Raw genomic sequence first — 24732 nt, 5'->3', positions numbered from 1 at the left:
GTGTTGTAATGACTGATGCTAGCATGAAAGGTCTTGGTGCTGTCCTGTTGCAGGAAACAAAGGAGGGAATGCTTGAACCCATCGTTTATTGTTCTAGAACATTACGAGGAGCAGAAATCAACTACTCTACTACAGAAAAGGAAGCCTTGAGTGTTCATTGGACGATTAACAAACTAAAAAAAATTCTGTGGGGAAGGTGGTTTCGCATTATAAATTAGGTTTTAAAAAATATATATATTGTTTTAATATTATTTTGTATAGACTTGTATTCTTTATGTAAATTCAAAGTTTTTGGTTCATTTTCAAGGTAGAGTTGCTCTTGTTGGTATAATAGGTCCATTACACTTTTCTCCTGTCACATCAACCAGGAAGATCAGGTCTGAAATTCTTCTTTTTATCTACTTATATTTTATTTACAGTTTTCCACAAGTTTAATTAAAAATGCTCTAGTTGGACGGACAGGGTTTGTTTTGAAGAACGCGATAGTTAAAAACTACTTAATCGCGCTAACGCGTTGTTATTTTCATAGTATACAGCGTTACACAAGAAACTTCCTTAGTGCGAGTTTGTTTATACGTAAAAAAAATTGGCAATAAATTAAGCAACGCGTGTCACTTCAAAGCGCGAGTTAGAAAGAACACAACTCAGACTGCACGAGCTTACACCATTGAATTTTAAATCAATATACGCTAAGTTGCCCAGACGTGTTTAATACGAAAGTTTCCAAGACTCGTTTAATACGAGTTACTTCTTCTTGAACCCGCGTTTGTTTACACTTCAGACAGAAGTGGCAATAAATTCAACAGCGCAAGTTAGATTTGAACAACACACTGCAGACTGCACGCGCTAGCAGCGTTGAATTAAGACAAGACGTGTTTAACACGGATTACTTCTTTATCGCTTGTTTGTTTACACTTCAGACAGAAGTGACAATAAATTCAACAGCGCCTCAAAGCGAGAGTTGGATCTGAACATCACACTGCAGACTACACGCGCTAGTAGTATTGAATTTTGAAAGTACACGGAGCAGTTTGACATTGAAGACAAATTATAAACACTAGATAAACAAGTCAAATTCTTACTCAGTGCTTCAGGAGTACGAAGAAATGGTTGTCAGATTAGATTCACCACAATGTTAATCTTCAGTTTTAAATCCATTACATGAAAAACGAGGTAGCCATACGAAGTAGATGTTTCAAATATAAAACTTCTTACATCCCATCCTCGTCGCCAAATGTAATAAGGATGAAGTCCAAAAGCTTGAAAGTAGGTTCTTTATTGGAAGTACCTTATCCACAACACAGCAAAACAGCTTCTCTCCAACAGCCCTTCTCCACCCTCAGAAATCTCTCCTACCAACACTCTCATCTGACATCATGTGTGACATCAGAACTCTTGCATAGAATTACCCTCACTGCTCAACCTAACACAACGCACCCACCTTCCGACCTCAAATCCACCCTGGGATTACCTCTCCTGACTGCAACCGGGTCCGGTGAAGATTTCCCGATGCCTAAAGGTAACATTTGCACCTGTTCCACTGAGGGTGTGTTTGGTGCTAACCTGTGAACCCCCCCAGGGGTGCTGATCTGAACCTCCCCAGTCTGTGCCCCAAAGTCAGGGGGGACTTACCTGCAAGCCATTTCTTTCTAAGTGCCCTCTGCCACAATAGGATTCCACATTGGGTGCCCAACACCAACTCTGACCTCTGCACCCAGCCAGCCCCTTGTTGCTGGTGGTGCACCCTTGGTGTCTTCCTAAACTTTGCCCTGTGGGCAACTTAACCCCCGAAGACTGGGATTGTAAGTCAAGTACTTACCTGCAATTTGTGTTACGTTTCCTTCCTGTAGGAAGTTGGCTCTGTATGTGCTATTTCAAAGTAAGGAATAGCATGCACAGAGTCCAAGGGTTCCCCTTAGAGGTAAAATAGTGGTAAAAATAGATAATACTAATGCTCTATTTTGTGGTAGTGTGGTCGAGCAGTAGGCTTATCCAAGGAGTAGTGTTAAGCATTTGTTGTACATACACATAGACAATAAATGAGGTACACACACTCAGAGACAAATCCAGCCAATAGGTTTTTGTATAGAAAAATATATTTTCTTAGTTTATTTTAAGAACCACAGGTTCAAATTCTACATGTAATATCTCATTTGAAAGGTATTGCAGGTAAGTACTTTAGGAAATTCAAATCATCAAAATTGCATGTATACTTTTCAAGTTATTCACAAATAGCTGTTTTAAAAGTGGACACTTAGTGCAATTTTCACAGTTCCTAGGAGAGGTAAGTATTTGTTAGGTTAACCAGGTAAGTAAGACACTTACAGGGCTTAGTTCTTGGTCCAAGGTAGCCCACCGTTGGGGGTTCAGAGCAACCCCAAAGTCACCACACCAGCAGCTCAGGGCCGGTCAGGTGCAGAGTTCAAAGTGGTGCCCAAAACACATAGGCTAGAATGGAGAGAAGGGGGTGCCCCGGTTCCGGTCTGCTTGCAGGTAAGTACCCGCGTCTTCGGAGGGCAGACCAGGGGGGTTTTGTAGGGCACCGGGGGGGACACAAGCCCACACAGAAATTTCACCCTCAGCAGCGCGGGGGCGGCCGGGTGCAGTGTAGAAACAAGCGTCGGGTTTGTAATGGAAGTCAATGGGAGATCTAGGGATCTCTTCAGCGCTGCAGGCAGGCAAGGGGGGGGTTCCTCGGGGAAACCTCCACTTGGGCAAGGGAGAGGGACTCCTGGGGGTCACTTCTCCAGTGAAAGTCCGGTCCTTCAGGTCCTGGGGGCTGCGGGTGCAGGGTCTCTCCCAGGTGTCGGGACTTAGGATTCAAAGACTCGCGGTCAGGGGAAGCCTCGGGATTCCCTCTGCAGGCGGCGCTGTGGGGGCTCAGGGGGGACAGGTTTTTGTACTCACAGTCTTAGAGTAGTCCTGGGGTCCCTCCTGAGGTGTTGGATCGCCACCAGCCGAGTCAAGGTCGCCGGGTGCAGTGTTGCAAGTCTCACGCTTCTTGCGGGGAGCTTGCAGGGTTTTTTAAAGCTGCTGGAAACAAAGTTGCAGCTTTTCTTGGAGCAGGTCCGCTGTCCTCGGGAGTTTCTTGTCTTTTCGAAGCAGGGCAGTCCTCAGAGGATGTCGAGGTCGCTGGTCCCTTTGGAAGGCGTCGCTGGAGTAGGATCTTTGGAAGGCAGGAGACAGGCCGGTGAGTTTCTGGAGCCAAGGCAGTTGTCGTCTTCTGGTCTTCCTCTGCAGGGGTTTTCAGCTAGGCAGTCCTTCTTCTTGTAGTTGCAGGAATCTAATTTTCTAGGGTTCAGGGTAGCCCTTAAATACTAAATTTAAGGGCGTGTTTAGGTCTGGGGGGTTAGTAGCCAATGGCTACTAGCCCTGAGGGTGGGTACACCCTCTTTGTGCCTCCTCCCAAGGGGAGGGGGTCACAATCCTAACCCTATTGGGGGAATCCTCCATCTGCAAGATGGAGGATTTCTAAAAGTTAGAGTCACTTCAGCTCAGGACACCTTAGGGGCTGTCCTGACTGGCCAGTGACTCCTCCTTGTTGCTTTCTTTGTTCCCTCCAGCCTTGCCGCCAAAAGTGGGGGCCGTGGCCGGAGGGGGCGGGCAACTCCACTAAGCTGGAGTGCCCTGCTGGGCTGTGACAAAGGGGGGAGCCTTTGAGGCTCACCGCCAGGTGTCACAGCTCCTGCCTGGGGGAGGTGTTAGCATCTCCACCCAGTGCAGGCTTTGTTACTGGCCTCAGAGTGACAAAGGCACTCTCCCCATGGGGCCAGCAACATGTCTCTGGTGTGGCAGGCTGCTGGAACTAGTCAGCCTACACAGACAGTCGGTTAAGTTTCGGGGGGCACCTCTAAGGTGCCCTCTGTGGGGTATTTTACAATAAAATGTACACTGGCATCAGTGTGCATTTATTGTGCTGAGAAGTTTGATACCAAACTTCCCAGTTTTCAGTGTAGCCATTATGGTGCTGTGGAGTTCGTGTTTGACAGACTCCCAGACCATATACTCTTATGGCTACCCTGCACTTACAATGTCTAAGGTTTTGTTTAGACACTGTAGGGGTACCATGCTCATGCACTGGTACCCTCACCTATGGTATAGTGCACCCTGCCTTAGGGCTGTAAGGCCTGCTAGAGGGGTGTCTTACCTATACTGCATAGGCAGTGAGAGGCTGGCATGGCACCCTGAGGGGAGTGCCATGTCGACTTACTCGTTTTGTCCTCACTAGCACACACAAGCTGGCAAGCAGTGTGTCTGTGCTGAGTGAGAGGTCTCCAGGGTGGCATAAGACATGCTGCAGCCCTTAGAGACCTTCCTTGGCATCAGGGCCCTTGGTACTAGAAGTACCAGTTACAAGGGACTTATCTGGATGCCAGGGTCTGCCAATTGTGGATACAAAAGTACAGGTTAGGGAAAGAACACTGGTGCTGGGGCCTGGTTAGCAGGCCTCAGCACACTTTCAATTGTAAACATAGCATCAGCAAAGGCAAAAAGTCAGGGGGCAACCATGCCAAGGAGGCATTTCCTTACACTTCCCTAGGACTGCATTGCTTTCTGTGAGAAATTGCACTGTCTACTTTTGAAATTGAAAAGTATTACTTATTGTAGGAGGCTGGCCTGGCTTGTAGTGGGTACCAGAGGTACTTACACCTTGTGCCAGGTCCAGTTATCCCTTAGTTGTGTAGAAGAGGTGTTTCTAGCAGCTTAGGCTGATATAAGGTAGCTATGGCAAAGCAGCTCAGGCTGAACTACGAGACATGCAAAGCTCCTACTATACCACTTATATCATATGCACAATATCACAAGAAAACACAATACACAGAGTTACTAAAAATAAAGGTACTTTATTTTTATGACAATATGCCAAAAGTATCTCAGTGAATACCATCAGTAAGAAGGTAAGTTATATACACAAGTTATATGTACACAAACCCAAATCAGGTAAGTAAGAGCAAGAAAACTAATGCAAACAGTGTAGAACTACAATAGGTTGCAATAGGAGCACATAGGTATAGGGGCAACACAAACCATATACTCCAAAAGTGGAATGCGAACCACGAATGGACCCCAGACCTATGTGAGCTTGTAGAGGGTTGCTGGGACTGTAAGAAAACAGTGACGGTTAGAAAAATACCCCACCCCAAGACCCTGAAAAGTAGGAGTAAAGTACACCTACTACCCCCAGAGAGCACAGAAGACGTGATAGGGGGATTCTGCAGGAAGAACAAACACCAGCAGTGCACTGACAACGGATTTACGGACCTGAGTACCTGTAAGACAAGGGGACCAAGTCCAATAGTCGCGACAGTGTCCAGGGGGGCAGGAGCCCAGGAAACCCCAGCTGAAGGTGCAAGGAAGCTGCCACGGTTGGAAGAAGCTTGGAGTTCTGCAAGAAAGAAGAGGACTAGGAACTTCTCCTTTGGAAGACGGATGACCCACGTCGCGATGAAGCTTGCAGAGGTCTTCCCACGCAGAAAGACCGCAAACAAGCCTTGCTAGCTGCAAGGGTCACAGTAGAGGTTTTTGGGTGCTGCTGAGGACCAGGATGTCATCTTTTGGAGGAAGAGAAAGAGGGGGCGCTCAGCAACTCAGAGAGCCCTCACCGAAGCAGGCAGCACCCGCAGAAGTACCCCAACAGGCACTTAGAAGAAGAGTGAACCGGAGTCCACGCGAAGTTACAAAAGTGAGTCCCACAATGTCGAAGGACAACTCAGAAGGATGTGCACTGCAGGACGGAGTGCTGGGGACCCAGGCTTGGCTGTGCACGAAGGAAATCCTGGAAGAGTGCACAGGAGCCAGAGCAGCTGCAGTCTTTTGGTGTCTGCGTTAGCAGGGGGAAGATTCCGTCGACCCACAGATTTCTTCTGAGTTTCTGGTGCAGGGTGAAGGCAGGCTACCCCCAGAGCATGCACCACCAGGAAACAGTTGAGAAAGCCGGCAGGATTAGGCGCTACAATGTTGGTGGTAGTCGTTGTAAGGAAATGCCTCCTTGGCATAGTTATCCCCTGACGCCAAGTTATGATTTGAAAATGTGCTGAGGCCTGCTAACCAGGCTCCAGCACCAGTGTTCTTTCCCTAAAACTGTACTTTTATCTCCACAATTGGCACACCCTGGCATCCAGCTAAGTCCCTTGTAACTGGTACCCCTGGTACCAAGGGCCCTGATGCCAGGGAAGGTCTCGAAGGGCTGCAGCATGACTTATGCCACCCTGAGGACCCCTCACTCAGCACAGACACACTGCTTGCCAGCTTGTGTGTGCTGGTGGGGAGAAAATGACTAAGTCGACATGGCACTCCCCTCAGGGTGCCATGCCAACCTCACACTGCCTATGGCATAGATAAGTCACCCCTAAAGCAGGCCTTACAGCCCTAAGGCAGAGTGCACTATACCACAGGTGAGTGCAAAGGTGCATGAGCACTATGCCCCTACAGTGTAGTGTCTAAGCAAAACTTTAGACATTGTAAGTGCAGGGTAGCCATAATAGTATATGGTCTGGGAGTCGGTCATACACAAACTCCACAGCACCATAATGGCTACACTGAAAACTGGGAAGTTTGGTATAAAACTTCTCAACACAATAAATGCACACTGATGCCAGTGTACATTTTATTGTGAAATACACCAAGAGGGCATCTTAGAGATGCCCCCTGAAAACATACCCGACTTCCAGTGTGGGCTGACTAGTTTCTGCCAGCCTGCCACACACCAGACATGTTGCTGGCCACATGGGGAGAGTGCCGTTGTCACTTTGTGGCTAGTAACAAAGCCTGTACCGGGTGGAGGTGCTTCACCTCCCCCTGCAGGAACTGTAACACCTGGCGGGGAGCCTCAAAGCTCACCCCCCTTGTTACAGCGCCACACGGCATCCCAGCTAGCGGAGATGCCCGCCCCCTCCATCCACTGCCCCACTTTTGGCGGCAAGGTCGGAGGAGATAATTAGATAAACAAGGAGGAGTCACTGGCCAGTCAGGACAACCCCTAAGGTGTCCTGAGCTGAGGTGACTGACTTCTAGAGCTGAGGTGACTCTGACTTTTAGGATTAGGGTTGTTCCCCCCTCCCCCAGGGAGGATACACAAAGAGGGTGTAGCCAACCTCAGGGCTAGTAGCCATTGGCTACTAACCTCCCAGACCTAAACACACCCCTAAATTCAGTATTTAGGGGCCCCCAGAACCAAGCAAGATAGAGTCCTGCAACCTGAAGATGAAGAAGGACTGCTGACCTGAAGCCCTGCAGAGAAGACGGAGACACCAACTGCTTTGGCCCTAGCCCTACCGGCCTGTCTCCCCACTTTGAGAAAAACTGCAACAGCGACGCGCCCCCCAGGGTCCAGCGACCTCTGAAGCCTCAGAGGACTACCCTGCATCTAAAAGGTCCAAGAAACTCCAGAGGACAGCGGCCCTGTTTCACAAAGACTGCAACTTTGCAACAAAGAAGCAACTTTTAAAGACCACGCGTTTCCCGCCGGAAGCGTGAGACTTTCCACTCTGCACCAGACACCCCCGGCTCGACCTCTAAACTAACTCTACAGGGAGGACCCCCCGGCGACTGCGAGCCTGTGAGTAGCCAGAGTTGCCCCCCCCCCCCCCCAAGCCCCCACAGCAAAGCCTGCAGAGGGAATTCAGAGGTTCCTCCTGACCGCGACTGCCTGCTTCAAAGAACCCGACGCCTGGTAAATCCACTGCACCCGCAGCCCCCAGGACCTGAAGGATCCGACCTCCAGTGCAGGAGCGACCCCCAGGCGGCCCTCTTCCTAGCCCAGGTGGTGGCTACCCCGAGGAGCCCCCCCCCCTTGCCTGAATCGCTGAAGAGACCCCGGGTCTCACATTGAAACCTATTGCAAACCAGACGTCTGTTTGCACTCTGCACCCGGCCGCCCCTGTGCCGCTGAGGGTGTCTTTTTGTGTTGACTTGTGCCCCCCTGGTGCCCTAAAAATCCCCCTGGTCTGCCCTCCGAAGTCGCGGGTACTTACCTGCTGGCAGACTGGAAGCGGGGCACCCCCTTCTCCATTGAAGCCCATGCATTTTGGGCACCACATTGACCTCTGCACCTGACCGGCCCTGAGCTGCTGGTGTGGTAACTTTGGGGTTGCCCTGAACCCCCAACGATGGGCTACCTTGGACCCAACTTTGAACCCTGTAAGTGCTTTACTTACCTGAAAAACTAACAAATACTTACCTCCCCCAGGAACTGTTGATTTTTGCACTGTGTCCATTTTTAAAATAGCTTATAGCCATTTTTGCCAAAACTGTACATGCTATTGTGAAGATTCAAAGTTCCTAAGATACCTGAGTGAAATACCTTTCATTTAAAGTATTGTTTGTAAATCTTGAACCTGTGGTTCTTAAAATAAACTAAGAAAATATATTTTTCGATATAAAAACCTATTGGCTTGGAATTGTCTTTGAGTGTGTGTTCCTCATTTAGTGCCTGTGTGTGTACAACAAATGCTTAACACTACCCTCTGATAAACCTACTGCTCGACCACACTACCACAAAACAGAGCATTAGAATTATCTCTTTTTGCCACTATCTTACCTCTAAGGGGAACCCTTGTACTCTGTGCATGCTATTTCTTACTTTGAAATAGTACATACAGAGCCAACTTCCTACAGTCGTCTTGCTACTTTGTTGTGGTTTTGCAGGCGTCCTGGAGCAGTCAGCGGTCGACCCTTGGTAGAAGAGGGAGATGCAGAGGAACTCTGGTGAGCTCTTCCATTCGTTATCTGAAGAATTCCCCAAAGCAGAGACCCTAAATAGCCAGAAAAGGAGGTTTGGCTACCAAGTTAGGAGGATCGGCTACCAAGAGAGGTAAGAGCCTATCAGAAGGAGCCTCTGACGTCATCTGCTGGCACTGGCCACTCAGAGCAGTCCAGTGTGCCCCCAACACCTCTGTTTCCAAGATGGCAGAGGTCTGGGACACACTGGAGGAGCTCTGGGCACCTCCCCTGGGAGGTACTGGTCAGGGAAGTGGTCACTCCCCTTTCCTTTGTCCAGTTTCACGCCAGAGCAGGGCTGGGGGATCCCTGAACCGGTGTAGACTGGCTTATCCAGAGATGGGCATCACCTGTGCCCATCAAAGCATTTCCAGAGGCTGGGGGAGGCTACTCCTCCCCAGCCCTTCACACCCATTTCCAAAGGGAGAGGGTGTAACACCCTCTTTCAGAGGAAATCCCTTGGGACATCTGAGTCCTGGATGGAGAAGGCCTCCTTTTGTTCTGGCTCCTCCTGGTTGTGCGCCTCCCTAAAGATGTCTGGGATGTCATCAGGAGTCTTGTGCGCCATCTCCAACCGACAAGCTCTTTTGTCTCGAAGGGTCTTCTTTGACCAGAAGGATTTGCAGGCATCTCAGGTAGGTTCCTGGTGATCAGGGGGAGAGGCACAAATTACACATCAGATGTTGGATGTGTGGGGGAATTTTGAGTGGGACCGAGGACAGAAATGAAACAGTATCTGTTCAATTAGCTCAGCATATTCTTCGGTGCTATGTGGTGAGGTAGGCCTGAAACGAGCTATGTCTCCCCGGAGGGTGCGCTGTTGGTGCCCGGAACGAGTGAAAACGAACACAAAGATGGAAATATGTGATCGAGAAAACAATATCGAATATGAAGGAAAACCAAAGGAAAATTTAGAACTGGGGAGACACACGTCCAAACCAGACGGAGGAGAGAAAACAATATAACAAAGGAGTCGATGCCCATGAACAGTATCAACGAGATAAACAACTCGCAATATTCCAGATCCAACACTAGATGGCAGGAGCATGCAGAGCATGTGTATATACAGCCACACATGCCATGAAACACATAATTACCTTCAATCCAATTACATTCTGCCCATTAACTTCGCAGATGTTGTGCTCAGTCAGAAGACCATTTCTAGCAGCAGAACTGTCTTTGACTATTGAGGTTATCTTTCCATTTTTGAAAATAAATCCAACGTGTCCTGTGCTGTCTTTGTGCATGGTGATGGTTCGCTCAAAAGGCCTGTAAAAAAAACAGAAGAAATAATTCATGTCTGAAATAACCATCTACTGTTTAATCTCAAAACGTATATTTACTAAAACATCAAGCTATAAAAGTTGCTCTCTCAGACAACGTGCCAGCTTTATACAAATTATAATTATAGAAAATGAATGGTTTGAGTTATTATTTCAGTCAATGGCCTGATTTGGAAAAGGCAAAATCCATGACAACAACAGGCTAAAAAAGCATGGCAGCATTCAAGACTTCAAAACAGCAATTTAACTATACTTCCCAACAACGGTCAGTATTAGTATGACCAGCGTGGTGTTCTTCAAACGATTAATGAAATCCTTCTCGTTATTACACGGTCACAGGGTTTACAACAAATTTCAGGATATTGTTCCAAAGTCTTTGAAAAAGCATGCTCCACTCGGGTTTCTGGTTATTGGTTGCAGAAAAAAACATGTATACCATATATGCTTGTACCCTGTTCATTTTGAAAACGATCGTCACAATATAAAATGGGTAGTGGGGCCTTTTCTCCGTGAGTCCTACTACTCTTGCAAAATTTCTGCTGTTAATGTTGTCCTTAAAAGTGATATAATAAATCTTGTATTCAACAGAACGATACAGGGGTCCTACTTTAACAGCTGTCTTCTTCTGATCATGCATCAGCGCACAGCAGAATTCAAACGTTGGTGATATTCATGAGATTGCCGGTTTCTAAAGTGATATCATGAAAACTGAAATAATATTTAGAACCCAATGTCAGGAGCTTGATCAGGAGTGTACTATTCTTGAATAAAATCTAAACAAGTGGAGGCATAACCAATGAAAGAACAGGTCTGTTCTTTAGGCCAACAGTGCCTACCTCAAAGAAAGCGGTTGCTGCTTCTAGAGTATACCAATGAGACTTGTAAGAACATTTTAACAACGGCTGAAGATTTCACAAAGCAACTGAGGGTAGCTCTTCTTCGGATCTCCGGATCTGTGCGTAGGCTGGCGCGGAAAGAAAAAAATGACGTCATCACACTGGGGTGATGATTATGTACGACCCCCGTTGTCCTATCCGGTGACCATGACGCCACTGACGGACGTAGAGTCAACCAATGACACCTGACAATGTGCAGAGGTACTGTTCGAAGAAAAGTCTCTGCCTCCAGACTGACGCTTTGGGCAAATTCTGAGGTAGGGCAACAGCAACTAGAAGTCTCTATCAGATGAGAGGATATTTCGTACAGGCTGCTTAATTCTGTGCATTTAAAAGCTTTTCTTTTCTGAAATCAAAACACAAATGTTACTGTGGTCTTTCCCCTGATGGGATGTGCCATTCATGCATTTGTAGTATCATAAACCTTTCTCCTGTCGTTTCTTTCCAAAATGTACAGAAGATTAGTTTGTCTTTCAGTGTAACATGATGCTATTATATGATAAATCCTGTGGGATAAAAGACTGTGCAAGTACTGTGACTTGTTTGAGAAAACTGACAAAGCCACATTCCATTATCTTTCCTCGACTTTAAAAATAGCACCACATTCGACGATGGGGTTAGAAACGTGACTATTCTGTTATTTGGGTAATGACTACTGATGTTCTCAACTTTTTTTTAATGTTAATTTCTCTAATTAATTTGACATTTTTTGTATTTTCTTTACTTGGTTTGATATTTTTTTCAGAATCTATCTTTGGGATTTCCAATGTGTACATGGCTTTCCAAATGCAGAGATCGTTTATAATATTTAAGCTGAAACAAAATATAAAAGTACAAAATAAACGAAGGTGGAAGTTCTGAATACGTATGCCGACCCAGTTTTACAGCATAACTCAATGATTTCTTTACTTTCGAGGGCTCTAATTTCTCATCCTGTTCACTGAAGCGGTCCGTTTCAACTTCTACTATCCTGTAGATATCACACAGTCCTTTATGTACCTCATGGCTCGTTCAATTCAAAATTATGTCCCTAGTGCACTGAAGTGTCTGTTTTTGCACCTGCCTGAACAACAGTGTACGCTCACTGAATTGAGCAGGAAACAGTGGTTGATGGTAAATGCCTTTCTATGCAAGTCTATAGAAATATTAAAACATAAAACTGCTTATTCTCCATTTTCAGTTACATTGCTTGCTCACGAACCTTTAGCGTGAACATACCAATGACAGTCTATGCACAATTTAAGAAGAGTTACTTTTTGGGGGGCATAAGGGCACAGGGTGTTTGTTACCGTTACCTTTTATTTCACTGACTGCACCACTCTGCATGTTCGGTCTGCTATATTACTTAATAGTTTTAAACTAAGTGAAAGATTTTATAGCGCCTGAAGAAAGAACTTCACAGGTTATCTTTCTCCTGCTGGAAAAATATATTTGAGAGGAATACTGACCTGGTCTATGAAATAATTCATAACACTTGGATGAAGTTATTAAATAAATTATATGTTAATGGAGGCGCGATTTGCAGCTTTGAAGAAACTTCCTTAATAATGCAATGTTAAAAGTAAAACTAACCCAGGCAAAAACATTGACCATTCTTTAATGCACAGAAAAGTCTTAGCACTGCTTTTAGTAGACCGACATCTTACCTATCACGTACCACCATGGTAATTTTATCTCCGGCAGCCTGTGCAAGTATTTTGTGAGACTTGTCAGAACTCCACCCAGCACAGTTTTCACCATTTATTTGTAAAACCTGATCACCAAACTTCATACCGACTAAAGATGCCGGGGAGTTAGCTTGCACCAATTGAACAAATATTCCCTGTTCAAAAGGCAAAAAAAATGCAGTTAATACACTTTACGTAAGTACATAAAAAAAAAAATTGTGTCAATCATCATAGATACATCCAAAACTAATTTGACAATATATATGTCCCACAGGTTGTCTCATAAAATCAAGTATGACAAATAAAAAGGACGTAAAAAAATAAAAATAAAAAAATAAATACATTTCTAAATCTATATACACGTTTAGAATCAAGGTAGACTTTTTCCATCGTGTTTGACTTAATGCAGGGGTTTCTTGACAAAACTGCAAACTTCTATCCAATAGCATGCACACAAATAACTGCGCAATAAAGACGAGTCAGTCAGAGAAAAGATGTCAACGTTTGGCCTATCCTATTAAGAGGTAATTCAGGAATGTATACAGGCCACTTCTTAGCCTATCCCATAAGGGTTTGGGGGAGGGGCTTTTATACGCGCATGCATGATCGGGAAGATACAGTTAGGTGTATTGAGTGTTTGCTTGGAAGAGGAGGGGACGGTAGATTATTGATAGTTAACTGCAGCTGTGAGGAGCCCAGCCCGGGGGGCTGCGCGTGTCTGTGTGTGCGCGTGTCACCACAGATGCGTAGTAATGCAGAATGCCAGATTCCATTATGTTGGTCACAAAGAATGCGTGTGGCCTCAATTAATTTATTAAGCGGTACAGGGCCCACACTTTCATTAGGTGACGCAATGTCCGCATCGATTTCCCCCACGAGACACACTGATGAACAGGGGGACACATAAATTGGGCAAGAAGTGGTGAGGACACGCTATTCTCCACATACTCAAGTTATGTCAGGGGCATTGCTACGTGGATAGCACCCGGGGTCCCCTTTTGGCTCGCCTATTGCAAGGCACCCTCGCGGTGCTGGTGTTGCCGATATTCCCATCAAGTGAACTTGTCAAGTTGAACCCGCAGAGCCACTGGAGTAGCAGGTATAGAGTTTTATCCTAGACATGGGATTTAGCAGGGACCTGATCTCACAAGTTGTAGTACATGGTCCTCAAATTGAAGCGGCATACGGAACCGATGCGCGCTGTCTATGGGACTCTGACCTCGATAGCCCACTGAATGACTGAGAATGGGATAGAGCGTGGCCACATTGAGAGTAGTAGCGATCACTGCTCAGTTTAAACTTAACCCATTTCACTACCTACACCGCATGTATTTAATACCTCAGAGATTATACAGAATCTTCCCTGCGCGCAGTGAGGGATGCCCTGGATGTGCTGGTAGTCCAGCGACTTTCCTCCACATGACCTTGGACTGCCTTTCGCTGGGAAAACACTTGCAAGCTGCTCTTAACCCTTTGGGTGCGGGTCACGACCAGTGGCCGACACCAGGGAGGGGGTTAATAAATCCTCAGGTGTGATTTTTCTTTTTTTTTTTTTAAAACCCCGGGAGACACAGAAGCTTTTCCGTGTCTACCCCCACCCGCCCCTTTGTGACATCAGCGCGCTGAGAGTTGCGCTGACGTCACTTTGTGGATTTCCCCATCGGAGCAGGAAGCGGCCTTTTGGCCAATGGGGAAAACGGCCCCAAACGATCGCGCCCCCCGAGGGGCTAAATTTTATTTTTTTTAAATAAAATAAAATAAAAAGAAATGGACAGGGGGTCGCCCGTGGGAAGGGCAACCCCCTGTGGGGGCAATATTTTTTTTTAGTTATTGTAGGGTTTCCCTGGGGGCCATTTTGGCCCCCAAGGAAACCATACAAGTACAAAAAAATAAAATATAGATCTATATCTATATATATAAAAAATATTTATCTACATGGATATATCTATAGAGATTATATATAAAAAAAAACAATCACTTTTGTCAAACCAGACCCACATATAAAAGTGATCTATATTATTTATATATATATGTATTATATATATATATATATATATATATATATATTTTTTTTTTTTGTTTTTTTGCCACCAGTTGTCTTGCAGTTGCAGCTTGTGTCTTCAAAGCAATGCACATACTTCAACGGACGCATTTCAACTGTAGCTTTTAGGCAGCAATAAAAAAGTAAAGTAAGTATTGTGATTATGTTTCTGCTACAAAAGTGTCAGACTTTTGTCTAGTGGCAGTTTTAGTGCCATAAAGAAGCGCAGAAGGTTTATATGCCTACTGCAAAGAGCAAATCTGTATTTTATGTAAATAGCTGAGTACATTAGTAAAGTCAGCCATTACCTGCGCTATAATACAAATGAAATGTATGTGCGGGGTGGAGGGCGGCTATGGAGAGATGAAGGGCACTTTTGCTGGGTGGTAATGAAGGAATCCGAGGAGGAGGGAGTGGGAGCACCAATAATGATTGTTGGACTGGGCGCAGGAGGTGCTAAAGACTGTGACGAATGGTATGTGAAAAAGTGTTTTTTGAGTGTCTTGAAAGAACGTGCTGATTGAGGGAAGAAGCGCAGGTAAGGTGGCCTCTACTGTTGCACGTATCTCACACACACCATCGATTTTGTGACTGTCTACGTAGGCTAGTGTTTTAGAGCAACAGTTTAGCCAATAGCAGAGATGGCATCTTGATGAATGACTGCTGCAGTCACTCGGGTTACAGAGGACAGCTCTGACATAGGATCAGAGACATCAGATACTGAGACAGCATCTGAGGGATAGGACAATGGCGCAGACTCTGTGAGTGATTTTTCAGTCGGAGGAGTCCTATTCAATAACTCCTCTTCCAGTAAATTATGAAGGAGGTCAGTCCTGCAGTCCCTTTGCAAGCACAGTCTGTGCAACGGGGTAATAGTGGGTTAGCCCAACCCAGAGAGCAGGAGAAGGGGGGGGGGGGGAAAAGAGGAAAGAGGAAAGAGGAAAGAGGAAAGAGGAAAGAGAGAGAGAGATATATATATATATATATATATATATATATATATATATATATCCCCAATTTAGTTCAGCCCCAAATTCCACCGCCCAAATCGTATTGTGGAGACATCAAAATTATCTATCACAAAACAAACTGGTTTTGTAAGGCAGGCACCTGTGTTTTTGGTCCTGGGTTCGGCAGCCATATAGAGAAACATACTAAACCCAAACATTTCTGGAAACTAGACATTCAGGGTAGTCCACAGAGGTGTGACTTGTGTGGATTCCCCAAAGTTTTCTTACCCAGAATACCCTGCAAAGCTGAAATGTTGAATAAAAACTCAATTTTTCTCGCATTTCTGTCACACAAACTACAGGAATATGCTGAGATCCACAAAATTCCTACCACCCTGTGATTCCTCACCTGTCCTGATAAAAACACTACCCCACTTGAGTGCCTACACCTAGTGCCTGTGTCAGGAATGGATCACCCCAGGGTCAACAGCTGCCTCATGTAAGGACCAACATTGACCGTTGTGTGATCTATTCCTGTCGCGGGCACCAGGCCTACCCACACAAATGAGGTACCATTTTTATCGGGAGACTTGGGGGAGCGCTGGATGGAAGGAAATTTGTGGCTCCTCTCAGATTCCAGAACTTTCTTTCACCGAAATGTGAGGAAAAGGTGTTTTTTAGCCACATTTTGAGGTTTGCAAAGGATTCTGGGTAACAGAACCTGGTCAGAGCCCCACAAGTCACCCCATCTTGGATTCCCCTAGGTCTCTAGTTTAAAAAAATGCACAGGTTTGGTAGGTTTCCGTAGGTGCCGGCTGAGCTAGAGGCCAAAATCTACAGCTAGACACTTTGCAAAAAACATGTCAGATTTCAATATAAAAATGTGATGTGTCCATGTTGGTTTCCTGTCGTAAGCATTAGGCCTACCCACGCAAGTGAGGTACCATTTTTATCGGGAGACTTGGGGGGAACACAGAATAGCAAAACAAGTGTTATTGCCCCTTGTCTTGCTCTACATTTTTTTCTTCCAAATGTAAAACAGTGTGTAAAAATGACGTCTATTTGAGAAATGGCCTGTAATTTACATGCTAGTATGGGCACCAAGGAATTCAGAGATGTGCAAATAACCACTGCTTCTCAACACCTTATCTTATGCCCATTTTGGAAATACAAAGGTTTTCTAGATACCTATTTTTCACTCTTTATATTTCAGCAAATGAATTGCTGTATACCCGGTATAGAATGAAAACCCATTGCAAGGTGCACCTCATTTATTGGCTCTGGGTACCTAGGGATCTTGATGAACCTACAAACCCTATATATCCTCGCAACCGGAAGAGTCCAGCACATGTAACAGTATATTGCTTTAAAAAATCTGACATTGCAGGAAAAAGTTAGAGTAAAACGTGGAGAAACATGGCTGTTTTTTTTCAGCTCACTTTCAATATTTTTTTTATTTCAGCTGTTATTTTCTGTAGGAAACCCTTGTAGGATCTACACAAATGACCCCTTGCTGAATTCAGAATTTTGTCTACTTTTCAGAAATGTTTAGCTTTCCGGGATCCAGCATTGGTTTCACACCGATTCCCGTCACTTACTGGAAGGAGGCTGAAAGCACCAAAAATAGTAAAAATGGGGTATGTCCCAGTAAAATGCCAAAATTGTGTTGAAAAATGTGGTTTTCTGATTCAAGTCTGACCGTTCCTGAAAGGTGGGAAGATGGTGATTTTAGCACCAGAAACCCTTTGTTGATGCCATTTTCAGGGGAAAAAAAAACACAATCCTTCTGCGACAGCCCTTTTTTCCCCATTTTTTTTGAAAAAAAACACGAAATTTTCACTGTATTTTGGCTAATTTCTTGGTCTCCTCCAGGGGAAACCACAAACTCTGGGTACCATTAGAATCCCTAGGATGTTGGGAAAAAAAGGACACAAATTTGGCGTGGATAGCTTATGTGGACAAAAAGTTATGAAGGCCTAAGCGTGAACTACCCCAAATAGTCAAAAAAGGGCTCAGCACTGGAGGGGGGGGGGGGGGGGGGAAGGCCCAGCAGCTAAGAGGTTAAGGAGCTTCGTGGAATGACTATCCTGCGGTTGGACACCTGTTTCAGACACTACTTACTTGGCCTCATTCCGACCCCTCGCGCTAAAACAAAGGTATGCGGCTAGTGCTGGCCAGCCGGTGAATAGCAATCCACTGGATGGCAGCCGCATTGCCCTTGCTAGGCAAGTGGCGGAAGGACTTATGGGAGTGGGCCCTGGCAGAGGTGATTCAGCTGTGAATGGTCAGAAGTGATGGATGTGGAAAGAGACCGTGGGTGGTGGCCGGAGATGGTCAATCAGCTGACTGCAATGGCGCCAGACAATATCCCCCCCTGCCTCCCCCCCAGAGGGGGTACACCCCTGGGGGTAATACTGGGGAATATCCATGATGGGGAAAGGGTTGAGAGATTAAAAGCTGGGGATGGATGTGTGCCCGAGGAGCCATGGACAGGGATCGGGTGTGGTTACAGCCTCGTTTCTTGCCTGGACTGGAGGTGTGGGCCCCCGAGGCTGATGTTCAAGCAATGTGTGCATCTCTCTCCCCCCACTGCGCTGGCTGGACTCTTATATTAACAATGTTTATTGTTTCGGTACAATTCTTAATGCCTGTTAACAATGGATTGGCCAACAGTGCTCGCCCCACCTGTGGGCAGATGGACACACTGCATGCTCCGTGTAGGTGCCCTTATTTTGGTCCTGAGAGCGTTATGTAATTATGCCTGTCATGATGTACGCTATAAAGCATTAAAAGAAAACAGGTTCAATAAGTTTTATTGTATAGAAAATTATAATTCCAATGCTTCAATTATCATAAATAACATTATCTTGCAATAAGGTATATTATGTAAAGTCCCATCCACGCTCCTTTAGCATAATTTCAAGGTTGCTGTGGCCATAATGCACGCAAGGAAAGAACAAGCATTGGCAAAGCCAATAGGTTTCGCCTACGAGAGAGCTACTAGCTTCGCCAAGGTCTTTAAAACATGTTTCAGTGCAATATAGCTCAAAGTTAGAATAAAAGCGCTGTATCAAGGGTGCCATCATGTCAGAGCATGGCATGCATCATGGAATTCTTGGAAAAACTCCCAAGATTTTACTGCTTGTAAAAAGGCCACCGATGTGAGAGTCAATGATTAGTCTGTTTGGATGAGAAGAGTTCTTCGACGGCAGTAAATGCACTAATCCCAGGGATAAGAGCCACACACTGGCTAACCAGTGGGGCGGGTTAAACAGCAGCAGAGGGATTTGGGGTCCTGAGACGATTGGAATGCAGATATTTCTCACGTAGATTATATCATAATCATGCCTACAGGCAAGGTTGTTTTCTAAGGGACTGTGTGGCCAAAAATTATTTGTGTTTTTATAAATTTGGGGAGAATACACTTTGACATGGTAAACTATGGACGGGCAATAAGCCCACTGTATGTAAACAAAATTCCTCACACATACAGCTGGCAAAGTTTGGTGTGCTCCCTGTGTGCAGATAAAGTGGTGCAATGAGACAGCCTCAATAATGTTCTTTAAGTGTGGCCGTGATATGCATCACCGGCACGAGAGCTGTAACTGCGTGCGGTAATTCACATCAGTGCACTGAGTCAAGCCAGTGTCTGTAGCGATGTCGGTCCATGCGTGCCACGACATACAGCAGTTGTAGTGAGTTACACTTGCTCAGCGCAGTTGCGTGGGGTATTTTGCTGGACGTATGTGCAGTGACATGTATCAGAGTGTTAGCAACGCTGAGGGCGGGATTAAGAGGGTCCAGTGGTATTGGAGGAGTCCGTAAGTCTTTTAAAAATAAAAATAAAAGTAAAAGTATCTCCAAACACGGCAGCAGTGGAAGGGCACAAATAGTTGGTCCGTGTTCCTGCAGAGGGCCAGATACATGAGGACAGCATGACGCCCACATGTCTCAACCTGGAAAGAAGCAGTCAGTGTACCTGGAAGGGCCAGATACATGAGGCAGGCACAACACCTGCATGCCATGACAAACTGGACGTAGCAAATGAGAGCAACACTGAGCTAACCAATAGTGAAGTATGGGTGGGCTGTAAGCCCACTGTATGTAAACAAAATGTCTTGCAGAGACAGCGCATATACTATCTAAGTGGAACCTTAAAATGGGAACCCCATCACAATGAACTGGCAGCATCCAGTGCCTTTATCAATCATGTTATTATAGTCTACTTGGAGGAAAACAATCAGAAGGTAACACTTTTTCATCTCATGAACCCTAACGAGTCAGTACAACCACTTGATAGAACTTAAATAACTCATTAACTTCACCAACACCAACCTCAAAGAGCTCTTATATAGGCACACAAGCACACAGTTTAGCGAGCCCAAGAGGAAAATAGCATTTGCCTACTATCAAATTGGCATGGAAAGTCAATAGGACTAGGACATAGCTGGCCAACGCTAGGCAACGTCATAACACAAAGTATCCATAGCCTTGGAAAAGCACATTTATTTTATGATGCCTAAAATTCTCATTTAATTATACAGTGAATTCATTCCGTTGAAGCCATTTGGCTGAAAATATCAAACCGGAATGTAGCAATGATCTGTCAAACAGTGCACAAATAGCACTAAGCAACTCAAAATGTTCAGAAAAGCAGCAGATTCTTACATACAAGTATTTTCTCAGCTGCAATGTCAGTCATGCTCTGCTAGAATGAGACTAATTTATCTCAAGGCCAACTGGCTTTTTAGAGACACTGACACGGTTGGAAATGTATTGTTCCTCTCTTTTTTGCTATCATAACTGACCAACAGCAATCAATTTGGTGGTAGGCTGGTGTAAGAAATAGAACACAACCAGCCAAATGCCACAGGTCAACGTTTCTCAAAAGCTGCATGCTCAGCTTTAGTTACATGATAATAATTTATTAATGCCCCAGTCCCACTGTACTTTAATAGTAACTAACTACCCTGTAAGGAGTGCAGTGACTTTCTGGTAGGACCTCCCATTTCTGACACCATTTTGTACATACTGAATGTGGCATATGCCCAGACTGAACACATGACCAAATGTTGTCTATTCTAAGATAAATCCTGAAGGGCTGGGACAGTCATGTACCAAGTTGATTGACTGTCCCATCTTACATTAATTTCAGAAGAAGTGACGGTACTGGCAGGAAATCGATGCATCCCTCGAGGCCAATTTACCTGCCTCAGACCAGATTGTACATGCTTGTATACTGTGTCAGACACAGACAGACTGAATGAATACTAAGGTAAATAGAAGAGGCCAACTGTCTTACAGGAACCTAAACAAATTTTATGCCAGTTTGCCTGTTACCTATTGGCAGGCTGGTGCGATTGTTAATTGACCAAAAAAAATAGCATGTATCACTGCAATACAAAATATGTTGTTCCCTAAATATGGCCCAACATGCTTTCAATTATAATTTTACATGTTCATTTTTTTAAAATAAAAAACAGTGAAGTGGTTCTTTTATTACAGATGTTTTTTTAAAATAACAAGCCTTCCAATCTGCTCCATGCACTTTTTAGGAGTTTTGTTGTGACAACACTAAATAAATCAAAACCTAACCAAGCACTCAAATCTCTCGCAGCTGCAAAGTTGTGTGCCATGTCCCCTAACACTGCATGCAATATATGTAAGTCACCATTCTAGCAGGCCACACAGTCCTAAGGCAGGGTGCATTATATTACATGTGAGGGCATATCTGCACAAGCAGATATGCCCCTGCTAGGTCTTTGTCAATCTTCAGACATATTAAGTTACCTGGGAAGCCATTTTAAATGCATGTGCTTGACTGGTCAACACGAGTTCCCCAGCTACAAAATGGCTTCACTGAAGAGAGAAGATGTTTGATAACAAATGTCCCTATTAGTGAACCCACACTGAAACCAGTGTTGGATTGACCAATACATGCACCTAGAGGTACCCCATGAAACCCTACAATCCTCTGGTGTGCTCACTCACCAGTTTCTGCCAGCCTGCCACCTGAGACACCATTCTGGACACCCTAAGGTCAGAGCCTTCTGCTCTTAGGAGGCCCAGAACAAAAGCCTGTGCAGGTAGTGGGTGTAACACCCCCTCCCACAGGATGACCTGTCGATTAGCCTTCCTAAAGCAGCAAGCCTCTAAGGGCTGCCGCCTTTGAAATGCCAATCTAGCTCCCCTCACAGGAGAGGAAGCCACCCCTACGCCCGTACAGAGCCCATTTGGCACCTGCAAAGGCAGGAAAATGAGCTAGTCAGGTAGGCAAGCCACCCCAGGCTACTACCACCCCCAAGGTGTGCTACTGCGAGGTGAACATGACTTTTCAGAAGTAGCCATCTTTGTAATGGCTAACTTAGGAATTCTGGGATAGGGTTATGCCCACTTCCCACAGGAAGTGGTTATATAGGGTGTGTAGTGACCAAGGGTCAGTAGCCCATTGGCTACAACCCTACACACCCCTAAATTCAGTATTTAGATGAGCCCCTGTCACCAGAGAAGCAGATCCCTCCTGACCTGACAGACACTGCAGAGACACAAAAGGCAAGAACTGAAGATCCGTGATGGACTTTGCACCAACCCTGCCTGTAGACTTTGATAACTGCGAGAAAGACACCTTGCCCTCCAGCTGCTGAAACTTCCAAAATCCAGGGAAGACAGCCAGCATTCAACCCAGCACAAGGAACTCCTGTGGAGGTGCTCCTTTGCAGGCACCCAAGAACAACTGAAGAGGACTCCAGACTGTCAAACCCGTCGCCAGACAGCACCATAGAATCTGATCTCCATAGGAACGCATTTGGTACACAACATTAATTGCACTCTGCACCTGGCCTCCCCCCTGTTGCTGAGGGTGTACTGAGAGTGCTGCCTTGGACTGCGCCCACTACTCACAATAACCGCAGGAGATTGGTCTCGTAAGTCGCTGTACTCCTGACTGCAGAACTCTCACCCCACCTCTAACAGAATAACATTGCAGAACTAAGAACTTGCACTGGGTCTACTTTTTTTTTTTAAAGTGAAAAGAATTTCTGTTTAAAAACATACTTACCTGAATGATTTTTCTCCGATGCCTAACCATATATAAATATGCTTACTATTTTCATAAATTGGTGTTGATCTCCTTCTTGAGTCGTGTGCCTCAGTTATTGACTAATGTGTGTATTTGTAGGTGTCTTGCACTCCTCTGTGTTAAGCGTAAAACAGCTCGAGCACAATACCTCCAAGTAGGGCACTTTGGGATTGCAAGGCAGGCCCTGTCCACTCACTAGGGGAACCACTGGACTCTTTACACGGTAACCACATAAAGGGCCAGCTTCTGCCATTGGTAGTGCAGTGGTTGGGATACAATACTTGACATCTACTGTACCACTTGGTTGATAAGTGACTCCACAGAGGAGTCTAAAAATTGTCCTTAGTCAAGTATTTTTTTCATTTTTTTCTAACTTATTTTAAAATAGCTGTAGGGCCTTGGTTAAGTCCCTGTGTAAAACGGTTTAGAACTTACTTTACTATTTTAAGTTACATCATATAGTAAAGTACTTAGCATTCTTTTTTAAGTCCTTTAAAAAGTCCCCCAACTACTTTAAACACCACGTCTGAGCAAGGGCCTTCCCAAGAACTCAACCTGGCACCCTTATCAGCACCTTCAGGTACCCCAACTTACAGAGCTCTGTGAACCATGGACATTTGCCAGAGGGCATAAACACACAAAAGCCCATCTGCAGAAGTTGCTGGCAGAGAATGATAAGACCTTGACAAGTAAAAATACCCCCACTGGAGATAATGAGGAAAATGCAGACGTGGATGAGGTAGACATTGACTTCATCTCTACCCCCTTAGACAATACCTCCACTGACAACACTTCTAGTAGTGTCTCAGAAGATATAGATACTAAAGATGCAGACCTTCAGAAGCTAGCTAAGAGGATACATAGTCTTCAAGGCTAAACTCAGCTATAGAAAAAGAAAGAGCTGAGATGGACCCAAGACCGGTCTTTGGATGCAGCAAAATCATAACTAGGGGGAAAACGTGTGACCCTAAAATCCAAAAAAGGGATTGTCCCAAATACTCAGAAGGTGATGATATCACCAAATGGTTCACAGCCTTTGAGAGAGCCTGTAGAGCCAGGAAGGTCAGCCAGATGTATTGGCCTTCTCGGGTAAATGCAGGGATATACTCCTGACATTGATTAAGGTAGATGCAGAGTCCTATGACCTTATGAAGGATACCCTGATTGAGGGCTTTTGGACTCACCATGAACAATACAGGATCAGGTTCAGGGAGACTTGAAAAAACGCAGAGTCAGACCTGGGTAGATTTTGTAGACTTTTCAGTGAAAACACTGGGGTAACAGGGTGCATGAATATGAAGGGCTTTATGAATTAATTATGGAAGAGCTTCTGTTAAGTAATTGTTTTAAAGAGAAGTCACATCAGTACCTGGGAGATCTAGGACCACTTTCTCCTCAAGAGTTGGGGAAGAAGGCATACCATTGACTCAAATTAAAGGTGACCCGGGGAGGGTGACCATAAGAAAGAGGCCAAAAAGCCCTGTCAAGAGAAAGATGGTGACCAAACAAAGGATAAAAACAGAGACTCCTAAAGGCCCCATAAATCTTCCTAGGATGGTGGGCCCTCAGACTCTTCCCAATCCAAGAGTGGGTACAAAGGTAAAAACTGGGATTCCAAAAGGGCTTGGTGTCATGACTTCAAGGCTACTGGACACTGAACCGGAGACCCTACTTGTTCCCACAAAAATAATGCCTCTAGTGCACCTGCAGTAAATGCAGTGGCAAGTCTCAGAGCTAGATTCCAGGTGGGCCCTGACCATGTCCGTAAATCCACTGAGGCAACTCTAGTTTCAGAGGGTGGGATGGATGTAGTTGCCCTGGCTGTCTGGCCCAGTAATATGGAGAAATACAGACAACAGCCACATATCAATGGAGTCAGAGGTGAAGCCCATAGGGACACTGGTGCTAGTATCACCATGGTGACCAAGGCAACTGGTGTCTTCAGATCAATACTTGAATGGTGGGACATGTACAATCCTTAATGTGATGTGGGGTTATTTTAGCATTTACACAGGCACATTATTTTTGCTCTGGGCCTGCGGCCTGTGTCCTTTCACATAGTCACATTTCATTGTATTCCTCTTATTATTTTAGCACAG

The 24732-nt window shown here is 45.2% G+C and overlaps 1 protein-coding gene across 1 annotated transcript in view; it reads right to left on the bottom strand.

Annotated features, from left to right (window-relative positions):
* The window catches only part of SDCBP (syndecan binding protein), a 92308-nt gene that overhangs the window by 14554 nt on the left and 53022 nt on the right, over positions 1 to 24732 (bottom strand). The window contains exons 6-7 of the mRNA XM_069220226.1: positions 12544 to 12719; positions 9816 to 9987 (exon numbers count right to left, since the gene is read on the bottom strand). Coding sequence (XP_069076327.1) covers positions 9816 to 9987; positions 12544 to 12719 — 348 coding nt within the window. The remainder of the gene's footprint in view (positions 1 to 9815; positions 9988 to 12543; positions 12720 to 24732) is intronic.

The sequence above is a fragment of the Pleurodeles waltl genome, chromosome 2_2, assembly GCF_031143425.1.
Source record: "Pleurodeles waltl isolate 20211129_DDA chromosome 2_2, aPleWal1.hap1.20221129, whole genome shotgun sequence".
Taxonomy (NCBI): Eukaryota; Metazoa; Chordata; class Amphibia; order Caudata; family Salamandridae; genus Pleurodeles; species Pleurodeles waltl.
Note: the sequence above shows the minus strand (reverse complement) of the source record. Positions and strands in the feature narration are given on the sequence as shown.